The sequence below is a fragment of the Wyeomyia smithii genome, chromosome 3 (genome assembly GCF_029784165.1).
Source record: "Wyeomyia smithii strain HCP4-BCI-WySm-NY-G18 chromosome 3, ASM2978416v1, whole genome shotgun sequence".
Classification (NCBI taxonomy): domain Eukaryota; kingdom Metazoa; phylum Arthropoda; class Insecta; order Diptera; family Culicidae; genus Wyeomyia; species Wyeomyia smithii.
Window position 1 is genome coordinate 140,868,808 of NC_073696.1, and position 12,884 is coordinate 140,881,691.

Consider the following 12,884-nt stretch of genomic DNA (forward strand, 5'->3'; position numbering starts at 1 on the left):
TCGTTTCTCAATGTCGCAAAGCTTTAACAGCTGCACCGCACTCGCTATTGTGGAACAAACTAAACTGAAGCTGAATTTTCCACACACAATCTTTTGTATCGAGTTCAGCGTCGATTTTTACCATTAAGGCGTGGCCACGTAGCTTATAGAAAGAAAGAGAAACAAACCAATACATCTTCAATACTACTGAGTGATTTTCATAAGCATCAAAAGAAAGTTTTTGATTTCCCGCTGCGAAAATCACTCTGGTTCTTAGATTAACTAGTTTCCGTTTCTTATGTTTGACTGATAAAGGTGTTCGAGTGGGCACAAACATACAATTAAACCGGAAAATCACTCAATTTAGCAGTGAAAATTCTTGAAATGAGGGTTATGTCTTGTTGTGATAAACTATTCATAGGCAACACTACCGTTTATTTTTGGTGCGCCCTGGTCGTTATTGTAAAAATGATTATTGAGAAATAGATGGACATTTCACACTAGGAGTAGTTGTGAAAATTCTCGTAACTCTTATCTTCAAGCATTTATAGTTCTAAAAAGAACCGATTCGATAATCTTCAGCTCGAAATGTATGCTACAGAATGCTGATAATCACACCACCACCGGTAGCATCGATTATTTTGTTGGCCGCGTATAAAATTTGCTCTCCGCTGTGCCCTCCAGCAGCTGTGCCAGCAAAATATCCTGCAGCGTACAATGCTTATTATTGCTGCCGTGTGCAGAATACAGGTAACATGCTCCGCGGTGCCTGGAAGTTGACTCGTATGCAGCTCTCGTTTCTCAATGTCGCAAAGCTTTAACGGCTGCACCGCACTCGCTATTGTGGAACAAACTAAGCTGAAGCTGAATTTTCCACACGCAGTCTTTTGTATCGAGTTCAGCGTAGATTTTTACCATTAAGGCGTGGCCACGCAGCTTAGACAAAGACAAACAAACCAAAACACTTTGTTGAGTCAAAATATGTAGCCAGTGGAATTTATTTCATCCATGTTATTGTTATCTGTGCTTGGGAAGCAAGCCAAGAACAAGGGAAATGTATGGGAAAGCTTGACCTTGGAACTTTTCACCTTTTTCCACCATTAAGCAACAATGTTGAACATAATATCAAAAAATTGTTACACATTTTATCTATCCACCGAAATATAAATGACTAAGATGCATTAAGTCGTTCGCTTGCTATAACCGTTTGAAATCTGACGCAACATTTGCCAGTTTCATTTTCATTTTCACAAAGTGTAATCTAGTATAAAAAACAAAAACGTAGTCCTACGTCAAAAAACTGCTTTGGCATGGGAAAGATTATGCAACAAAAAATGCTGGAATTCGCTAAACTTCATCTGAAGAGTCTCAACCACAATGGAGCTAGCTATTTCAATAATATGCTATGAAGTGACAAAACAAAGGAAATTCAACCCAGAACAGGTAGTCGACATTATGTTAGACGCCCCAGAAATAGCGAGAAATAGTCGTGCGGTATTTACAATCAATCAGACGGTTACGGATGGTTTTAGACGTCATACTATTATTTTCACCACTGTATCTTGTTTGAAAATTGCATTGCAAAAATTAGGAAAAAGGCAAAATGGCACTTAGTTTGTCATATGTACTAAAAAATTAAGGCTTAATACGAACCATGTCACATTCGCAGCAAAGGCCAAAACAATTAAATACTTTATGTTCGAATATCAATTAAATAATTGTTATTGATGATACTTTTCATTTCAGACTAGCAAAGACGAGTGTACAAATCCATGTGCAAATGTATCAGAAGGCCAACCCCACTGCGATCCCAACGCTTTTTGTATTTTAATGCCTGATTCCTTTGATTTCAAATGTGAATGCAAAGCTGGATATAACGGTACTGGAATGCAGTGTACAGGTAAAACAAATCTTGATTTATTATTTACTAGTTGACCCGGCAAACTTTGTTCCGCCTATTTTAGTGTTTAATTTAATAATTTTAAACATTTCAAATTCATTGATTCCTTGTGATTTGTTTATATCGTTTGAAATGATTGATTTATCGGAATGACAACATTCTCGACTTTTGGCTTCTGTACATCACCTTATTCCGGAAATATATTGGGTGCATTTCAGTTATTTTCGTTGTTTTTTAGAAACTGAAAACTGAAATCTTCGAATTCAAAATGGTGTCCAGGGTCAATGCTTGGCTTCTTTACATCATTTCGATTGCGGACATATGCATATGTAGTAGTATTCGGTTATTTTCGGCTGTTTCCCAGAAGTTGCCATTTTACAATTCAAAACTGGTGTCTGAGGTCAATTTTTAGCTCCTTACATCATTCTGGATCCGATAATACACATATTGGGTGGTATTTAGTCACTTCAGGTTATTTTTCAGAAACCGTCAGTCGCCATCTTGGATTCTAAAATGGCATTTGGAGACAATTTCCGGCCCCTGAGTGTCATTCTGTTTTAAGAACCACTCATATTGGGTGTTATTTGGTTATTTTCGGCTGTTTTTCAGAAACCGGATGTCACCATCTTCGAATTCAAAATGGTGTCTGTGGTCGATTCTAGCTCCTGTGTATCATTCTGGTTCCGAAGATACTCATATTGTATGGAAATCGGCCATTTTTGGCCGTTTTGTAGAAACCGAAAATTGCCATCTTACAATTCATAATGGTGTCTGAGGTCATCTTTTAGCTCCTTGCATCATTCTGGTTCCAGAGATACTCATATTGGGTGGTATTCGGTCATTTTAGGCTGTTTTCCGGATACCGGAAGTCGCCATCCTACATTTCAAAATGTTGTCTGAGGTCGATTTGTGGCATCATAACATCTTCCGGAAATATGTGCATCATAACAATTCCGGAAATACCCATATTGGGTGGTATTTGGTCATTTGCCGCTGTTTTTCAGAAACCGGAAGTCGCTATTTTGGATTTCAAAATGGCATTCGGAAACAATTTCTGGCTTCTGAGCGTCAATCTGGTTAAAGAAACACTCGAATTGGGTGGTATTTGGTCATTCTCGGCAGTTTTCCAGACACCGGAAGTCGCCATCTTACAACTCAAAATGTTGTCTGGGGTTGATAGGTCGATTCGTGGCTTCAGTGCATCATAACAATTCCGAAAATACGCATATTGGGTGGTATCTGGTAATTTGTCGCTGTTTTTCGGAAACCGGAAGTCGACATCTTGGATTTTAAAATGGCATTTAGGTAAAATTTCTGGCCTCCGTGTGTCAATCTGGTTAAAGAAATGCTCATATTGGGTTGTATTTGGTCAGTTTTGGCTGTTTTCCAGACACCGGAAGTCGCCATCTTACAATTTAAAATGTTGTCTGAGGTCGATTTGTGGCTTCAGTGCGTCATAGCAATTCCGGAAATACTCATAATGGGTGGTATTTGGTCATTTGCCGCTGTTTTTCAGAAACTGGAAGTCGCCATCTTGGATTTCATAATGGCATTAGGAGACAGTTTTTGGCTTCTGAGCGTCATTCTGGTTAAAGAAACACTCATTTTGGGTGGTATTTGGTTATTTTCGACTGTTTTCCAGACACCGGAAGTCGCCATCTTACAATTCAAAATGTTGTTTGAGGTCGATAGTTCGATTTGTGGCTTCAGTGCATCATAGCAATTCCGGAAATACTCATATTGGGTGGTATTTGGTCATTTGCCGCTGTTTTTTGGAAACTGAAAGTCGCCATCTTGAATTTCAAAACTAAATTTGGAGACAATTTCTGACCCCTGAGCGTCATTCTGGTTAAAGAAATGCTCATATTAGGTGGTATTTGGTCATTTTCGGCTGTTTTCCAGATACCGGAATTTGCCATCTTACATTTCAACATGTTGTCTGAGTTCGATTTATGGCTTCGGTGCATCATAACAATTCCGGAAACACCCATGTTGGGTGGTATTTGGTCATTTGCCGCTGTTTTTCAGAAACCGGAAGTCGCCATCTTGGATTTTAAAATGGTATTAGGAGACATGCCAGTAGAAGGAAGGGTTCCGAAACATTATAGACATGTTTGTTACACGTAAAAACATTCACTTGCCAAATTTGGTTATATTTGTTTGCGAGCTGTGCGAAAACTGAGTTTCATTTGTAGGGGACCCCTCGCTTATAGAAGAGGGAGGGGTGTCAAACCATTATGGATATATTTGTTACCCCTAAAAACATTCACCTGCCAAATTTGGTTCCATTTACTTGGTTCTTTCTCGAGATAAGCAAAAATTTGTGTTTCATTTGTTTGGAACCCCTTTCACACAGAAGAGGGAGGGGAGTCGAACCATTATGGACATATTTGTTACCTCTAAAAACATTCACATACCAAATTTGGTTCTATTTGGTTGATTGGTTCTCGAGCTGTGCGAAATTCGTGTTTCTTTTGTATGGGACCCATCCCTTATAGAAAAGGAATGGTGTCAAACCATTATGGTTATATTTGTTACTCCTAATAACCTCCACATGCTAAATTTGGTTCCATTTGCTTGGTTAGTTTTTGAGATGTGCAGAAATTTGTGTTTCATTTGTATGAGACCCTCCCTTCCAGAAAAGGGAGGGGCCTCCAACCTGAACAACATTAGCCTCAACAATTAATGTTTGCATAGTGTTGTTCAATTACAAGTAAGATCATGGAAGGTATTATTTTCTTGCAGATGCTGATGCAAAAAAATATTGATTTGAAAACTACAAAATCTCAAGATGAAATGAATTTGGTTTTTCTCTACACCGCAACCGCGGGATGCAACTAGGATTATCGTATTGAATTAAATTCGTTTAGCTAGAAAAATATAATCATCAGTACTGCGCGCTGAACTGCCTATACTAAGATCTGTATGGTGCATTTTGGTTTTCTATTGTATTTTCAATATTTTATATTTAGTTATTTAAATAAATCCGAGAAAATCAGAGCTCAGAGTTCAAAGATAAACAACGAATTTTATCTGTACAATGTACCAAATTTATATACCCTGCTATCTGCCTCTACCGACACGTACATGCTTTTGTTGTCCCCGGCGCACAGCTTGTACGGCATCTTTGCTTCTGTACAAAACAAAAAGAAGAAGAAGACAATTCAAACACAATTCGATTGTCATTCAGGTTGCGACACGATACCTACACTCAAAATATTTTTCACGTTATAATTACCGGAAAAATTATGTGAATATTTTCCAATGTCATTTTCACGTAGATTTCACGTGATTGTCATTTGAGTTCATCATGAACTGGTGAGATGATTTATCCTATGAATCTTATTCAGTAGACATATGCATTTTTTGTGAGTTTCACGTAGAATTCAACTACCGGTAAAGTGAAAAGCATTCGATTGTCTAATAGCTACTACCTTTTATACAACATATAATTTTCAATTGTGGTATCCCAAATCCTTGAGAGACTGGAAATAGTTTTCAGAAATTATCCAAATATGTCTCTTGATAAATCGCACGGGCATGCAAAATCGCCAATTCGTAAATGAATCAAACGACATACAAAATGACAAAATGGTATTGCGACATTCGCCGGTTATAATTACTGTTAGCTGCAACTGTTTATTTTCAGGTTATTTCTCGTCATTTGCACTGAATCTGTATGAAATCTTCATGCCCAAGACTCGATGTTGGATTCTAATGGTTTATATGAGGCTTACTTATTGGCAAGTCATCGAGAAATTCTTTTTTATGCTTAGAGACTGAATCAAACAACAGCTTCACCATTTCGATTTCTGTGTATTTTCGCACGGAGAGTTAATTCTGTTTGACGTTGTAGAAGTAGATGCTACGTGATAAAAACATAGTATGCATGTGTTTTTCACGTAGATGTTATGTTTGTCGCATAAATCATGCAAAATGACAGAAAATGAATAAGGACAGGAAATTTCACGTAACAATAATGTACGCGTTAGCCCAACACGCCCACTGTGCATCGACAGCGACTATATAGCATTCACTTGGCTTGGCTGCACACAAATTAATTTGTATCGAGTTCTTATACACTGATAGATGACGAGTGAAAAGCGCTCTATTCATACATGGCTCGGTGCAGTACTGTTACCCGTGCCAGCATGTTTTCCTTCAAGACATCAATTTTAATAAAATTCTAACAGCAGATCGTTAAACTGTCTGATAAACGAACTCTCCGAAAAAGCTAGATCCTGTCAATTTTTTTTTTGCCGCTGATATAGATGATATCGCAGCAGGCAGTTGGTGTTTACTCATGAAGTCTGTGCTAGGTGTGCTCGCATATGATTGGTATATTGTTCGTGAAAATTCGACCTTGGAACTTTCATTCAATTTTCACTGTTAAGCAATGAAGTGATAAAGATAACTAAAGTATCAAAAAATTGTCCATCATTTTATCAATCCAACGACATACTGACTATTGGGATGCATCATATGGTTACAATAGTATTATCGTTTGAAATCTTTCATTCCGACGTCACACTTTGGTTCTAGTTTCCGCAGAATGTATCTCGAAACAGTGCGGTAAGACGTCAAAAAAATGCGTAGGGTAAAATCACCGGTTTTGGCCATGGTATGTTATAAATGAGAGATATTAGTCCTTCTTCCTTCGAAGAACATGTAATTGAATAAGTTCAACGGGGAAATTAGATGCACTCGCCTATATTTTTCACTAACATTGAGTTTAAATAATTATGTTATTTTGTTTACAAATTTCCGAGGCGTTAGTTTCGGTAAATTCAACTGAAGTTACAGTTTTGTAAATAGTTTGAACAAATGGAGAACGGATATATTATATCAAATAGCGGTGCTGTAGTAATATAATCTTTCTTATCCAAAATCAGTTTTGTGTTTTCAAGAATCTCCTGCGATATTTTATAACAGCCTGAAAAACTCCGTACTTTTTATGTTTTGCATCTATATTTATACGTTAACATGGTTTTGTTTACCTATGGCCAATATCAGGATTATGAACTATGGAATTGCTTTGATATGTGGCCAAGAATGGATCATTGAACGTTTTTGGAAGCTTTTATTATTTTTGATATTTCAGAGAAATATCATACCAAAATGCTTATTTTTTTATCCATGTGCTATAGTAAGTCGTGCCTGATGCTGGTAACAAAATTTGTTATTGAAATGAACAAACTTAAATCCACCCACCGAAAAAATGGGTGACGAGAGATCGGTTAACATGCAACGCGAATGTGGGGGGATGGATTCAGCCTACAATGGTTTAGTGAGTAAGATCCGAGCAATATCGCATACCGTAACAGAAATTAAAAGTAACCAACACAGGGGAAGTATATAAGTAATAAATTTGAAAATTTAAACAAAAAGTCAGTAAGCAAACCACACTTGTGGGAGAAGAATGTAATTTTGTCATGTAAGTTAAAAATGAAAATTTGTGTAGTACGTGTTGTGTGACTAATGTTCAAATAAAATTTTAGATCTGACGATGGCTGAATAACAGTACGCCGAAACGTCATGTAAAACAAACACAGTGTGTATATTTCACCGAAAAAGATCAACCATCCAAAGAGATTCGGTTTCTTAATTATACGATGACAAAACCCCGAATAATGGAAACTATAAGATTTTTAATAAATATTTATAGAGAAATCAGTTATATTTCACATTATATTACTGAACATTTAACGAATAAAAACAAATTTCCAGCACCTTAACCGTGAATCTAATTTCGGCATCAAGCACGATTTTTTTTTGTTCTTCATCTATAGTTTATTTGACACGGCACAAATACAATTCAATGTTTAACGGCGCCAATTATATCTGGTAGCTTACTTTCTAAAGTATCTTAATAACTAAAAGCAAATTTTTTTTCCTCGCTGCCGACTACGAGCTGAAACTAAATCTAACTTAAAGCTAGAATATTTTGCATTAAAAGCACAGGTTTGGTGTTTGATGGTTTTCATTGCCATAGGTAAACAGCATATTAAATTTGTTCCGCTGCTGGGCCAAGATATTACGGACTGGCATATTGGGTTGTTTCCATCGGGCCTTGAGAGTATCGTGCGGGTCTGATTGCTGTTTCCGGATCCGGGGTCTTAACGTGTTCTTGTCGTTTGGTTGGATGTAGGCGGAAGGGGATAGGACTAAACTGGGGCGTGGATGGATTTCAGGAAAACGTATATAAGGGACATGTAGGATAGGTCACGGCTCGCCAAGACATCACGAACAGGAACAGCCGGCTGCCTACCTTCGGCCTGCAGGGAAGCTATTAATCTAGACCTGGCGTCACGGTGTACAGGGCATGACCAAACAACGTGCTCTATGTCGTGATAACCTTCACCACAGGCACAGATACCACTCTCCCCGAGCCCAACACGACGGAGATGCGCGTCAAATCTATAGTGATCGGACATAAGCCGGGACATCACGCAAATGAAATCCCGACCTACATCTAACCCCTTGAACCACGGGTTCGTCGATACCTTGGAGATTATGGAATGTAACCACCTTCCCAGTTCCCCCTTGGTCCAAGAATTTTGCCAACTGATGATCGTATTCTGACGTACAAATGCGAAAAATTCATTAAAGGCAATTGGTCTTTTATAAATATCACCGATTGTTGCGCCCACCTTAGCCAAAGAGTCCGCTTTCTCATTACCCGGTATCGAGCAGTGAGAAGGGGCGCACGCTAAGTTTATCTGAGTAGATTTTTAGGATAAAGCACTCAGCTGTTCCCGTATTTTCCCCAGGAAATACGGAGAGTGCTTAACATCTTTCATCGATCGGAGAGCCTCGATGGAACTGAGACTGTCCGTAAAGATGAAATAATGGTCCGTGGGCATTTTTTCGATAATCCCTAGGGTGTACTGAATTGCAGCTAATTCTGCGACGTAAACAGAAGCAGGATTATCGACTTATGGGAGACGGTTGAATTGTTATTGAAGATACCGAAGCCAGTGGACCCATCAAGAAGTGATCCGTCAGTGTAGTACATGTTGTCGCAGTTGATGTTTCGATATTTATTGGAAAAAAATTTAGGGATCTGCTGCACGCGTAAATGATCCGGGATTCCACGAGTTTCTTCTATCATGGATGTATTGAAAATCACAGTAGAATCAGAAGTATTTGATTAGTCGACACGATTTGGAATATTCGAAGAAGGGTTAATATTTTTGGACATGTGATTGAAATACAATGTCATAAAGCGGGTTTGAGAATTGAGTTTGATTAACCTTTCTAAATTTTCAATCACGGGACGGTTCAAGACCTCATATTTGATTAGAATACGAGAAGACAGGCTCCAGAAGCGGGTTTTCAATGGAAGTACTCCAGCTAAGATCTCCAAACTCATCGTATGGGTCGATTGCATGCAACCCAAGGCGATACGCAAACAACGATATTGTATTCGCTCCAGTTTGATCAAATGTGTGTTTGCTGCGGAGCGGAAGCAGAAACACCCGTACTCAATAACAGACAGTATCGTTGTTTGGTAAAGCCTTATAAGGTCTCCTGGGTGGGCTCCCCACCATTGCCGGGTTATTGTACGAAGAAAATTCATTTTTTGTTGACATTTTTTCATCAGATACCTCACGTGCTAACCACAGGTGCCTTTAGAGTCGAACCAGACACCAAGATATTTGTGTACCAAAACCTGAGAAATCGTTTTACCCATTAATTGTGTTTGAAGCTGAGCAGGTTCATGCTTCCTAGAAAAAACTACTATCTCAGTCTTCTCCGGAGAGAATTCGATACCTAGCTGTAAAGCCCAAGCAGACAAATTGTCCAAGGTATCTTGCAATGGTCCTTGCAAATCGGCAGCTTTGGCTCCTGTAACAGAGATTACACTGTCGTCTGCAAGTTCTATCGTGCATGAATTTGCCAGACATTCGTCGATGTCATTTACATAAAAGTTGTAAAGAAGGGGGCTTAAACATGAGCCCTGGGAAAGACCCATGTAGCTAATGCGAAAAGTTGCCAAATCGCCGTGCGTAAAATGCATAAGCTTTTCGGACAACAAATTGTGCAAAAAATTGTTCAAAATTAGAGAAAATCCTTGTCGGTGAAGTTTACCCGAAAGAATGTCAATAGAAACGGAATCAAAAGCCCCCTTAATGTCCAAGAACGCAGACGCCATTTGTTCTTTGCGAGCATGCGCCAGCTGAATATCTGTTGAAAGCAACGCAAGACAATCATTCGTCCCTTTGGCACGGCGGAAGCCAAATTGAGTATCTGATAGTAGACCATTTGATTCGACCCAATGGTCTAAACGACGGAGTATCATTTTTTCCATCAATTTCCGGATACAGGATAGCATTGCAATCGGCCTATAAGAGTTGTGATCAGAAGCTGGTTTCCCTGGTTTTTTGATGGCGATCACCTTCACTTGCCTCCAATCCTGCGGTACAATGTTTTGCTCCAGGAACTTATTGAACAAGCTCAACAAGCGCCTCTTGGCATTGCCGAGTAGATTCTTCAACAAGTTGAATTTGATTCTATCTAACCCAGGCGCGTTATTGTTACAGGACAGGAAGGCAACTGAATATTCTGCCATCGTAAAAGGTGATTCTATCGCGTCGTGGCCCGGAGACGCATCGCGAACAATGTTTTGCTCAGGAACAGAGTCCGGACATACTTTCCTGGCAAAATCAAATATCCACCGACTTGAAGACTCCTTCGCTTTTTTGACCGTTATGCGATTCCGCATTCTTCGGGCTGTGTTCCAAAGAGTGCTCATCGATGTCTCCCTCGACGTCTGGTTCACGAACCGACGCCAATATCCGCGTTTCTTTGCTTTAGCCAAGCTTTTAAGCTTGGTATCAAGCTCCGAATACCGTAAATATTCGCCAGGTATACCTCCCTTCTGGAAGGCCAAAAACGCGTCGGATCTTTGCGTGTAGACATCGGAGCACTCTTGGTCCCACCACGGAGTGGGAGGCCGTTCTTTGATCGTTACGCCGGGATATTTCTTCGTTTGGGCTTGCAACGCGGCGTCGAGAATCAAGCCCGCGAGGAGGTTGTATTCTTCAAGTGGTGGATGATGTTGAATCGACTCGACCGCTTTTGAAATCATTTCCTCGTATAACTTCCAATCGACATTCCGTGTGAGGTCATACGGAATGTCAATTGGTCGCATGCGAGTTGACCCGTTTGTAATTGAAATAAGAATAGGATGGTCGCTACCGTGAGGATCGAGGATTACCTTCCATGTACAATCCAACCGTAGCGACGTCGAACAAAGGATAGATCCAAAGCGCTTGGGCGCGCTAGAGGTTTCGGGATACGTGTCATTTCACCGTTGTTCAAAATAGTCATGTCGAAGTCATCGCAAAGGTTATAGATTAAAGAGGAGCGGTTATCATTGTAAGGGGAGCCCCAAGCCACACCATGAGAGTTGAAGTCTCCCAAAATCAAACGTGGCGAGGGAAAAAGTTCTATTAAATCAAAGAGCAGCCGTTGCCCAACCTGTGCTCTGGGAGGAATATATTTTGAGGCAATACAAAGCTCTTTACCTTGTATTGTCATTTGACATGCGACAACTTCGATGCCTGGAATCGAGGGGAGGTTAATACGATAGAAAGAATAGCACTTTTTAATCCCTAAAAGTACTCCTCCATATGGGGTGTCTCGATCAAGGCGAATAATATTAAAATCATGGAAGTTGAGATCAATATTTGAAGTAAGCCAAGTTTCACAAAGGGAAAATGCATCGCATTTGTTTTTATTTATCAAAACTTTAAACGAATCAATTTTTGGTAAAATACTTCTACCATTCCACTGTAAGACAGAGATAGAATCCTTCATATACGCAGTTGAATTAGGCATCGAAGGATACAATCGCTGCAAGGAGGGGCCATTGGGCAGTCAACTGCTTCAAAAATGTTCTAACTGTTGGGAGGAATGCTGTAAGAAAAATTTTAATTGGATCGGGTACATTGAAATTTTCAAAAATCCAGTCCACAATGTCAGAAAATTTCACTAATCCAGAGTTTGTTTCATCAACTGGATGTCTAAAGGAACAACTGGGGTTTTCGATGTTCCTGGCAGTGCTGGGAACTCCTTCTGGGACTTTAAATTTGCAAGCCCAGGAGGAGTTTGCTTCGGTTTTTCCGCAGCACTGTTTGGTTTGTTCGTACTTTTCATTACACTTTGGGAAATCTTAGGACCTTTACGGGGAAGTTTAGGAGAAGAAACATTTTTTCTCTTCCTAGACTCCCCAGGATTGGCATAAGATGTTCCCGCTGATGAATCGTCAGAATCGGTTTCATCAGAGGACAACAGATCAAAGGGGTTCGATGTTATGGTAGAAGTGGTCACGGTCTTCTTCAGCATCTCAGCATAAGAACGCTTTGAACGCTCCTTAAGTGACCGCTTGATTTTATCTCTGCGCTGCATGTACACCGGGCATGTGGAGAGCTCATGCTGATTTTTCCCACAGTGAATACATTTTTCAGCATCAGCACTGCAAGGATCTTCCGCATGAGTCTCCCCACACTTGCTACATCGTGCCTTATTGCAGCAGTAGGCGGCTGTGTGGCCTAACTGCTTGCAATTGGTGCAATTCATAACACGGGGTACATACAATCGCACAGGCAGACGAACCCGGTCGATCGAGACGTGGCTAGGGAGTGCAGATCTGGCAAACGTAACGCGAAACGAGTCTGACGGAGTGTAAACTTTTTTACCGCCGACGAGAGACATGGACCGCAATTGCTTACAATCCAAAATCTTCGCCTGTGTTTCGGTATTTTTAAAGCAACCGGTTGCGCTTTTTAGGATACACTCGACAGACAGACTCGAATCGGTTATGACACCGTCGATCTCCACGTCTCGTGCGGGTATGTAAACGCGATACTCGCGTGTGAAGAGCTCAGAGCAAGCGATAGCATTGGCCTGTGCCAGATCACTGACCACGACACAGAGCTTGTTAGGTCGGACCTTGGAAATTTCGGTCACGGCCTTGTACCCGTTGTCGTCAGGTCTTTAA

General features: G+C 40.1%; 1 protein-coding gene across 1 annotated transcript in view; it reads left to right on the top strand.

Annotated features, from left to right (window-relative positions):
• The first annotated feature begins 1,722 nt into the window (after positions 1–1,722).
• The window catches only part of LOC129727472 (uncharacterized), a 33,508-nt gene continuing 22,346 nt past the window's right edge, over positions 1,723–12,884 (top strand). Inside the window, exon 1 of the mRNA XM_055685339.1 lies at positions 1,723–1,879. Within this exon, the coding sequence (XP_055541314.1) occupies positions 1,810–1,879 (70 nt within the window). The 5' untranslated portion in view covers positions 1,723–1,809. The remainder of the gene's footprint in view (positions 1,880–12,884) is intronic.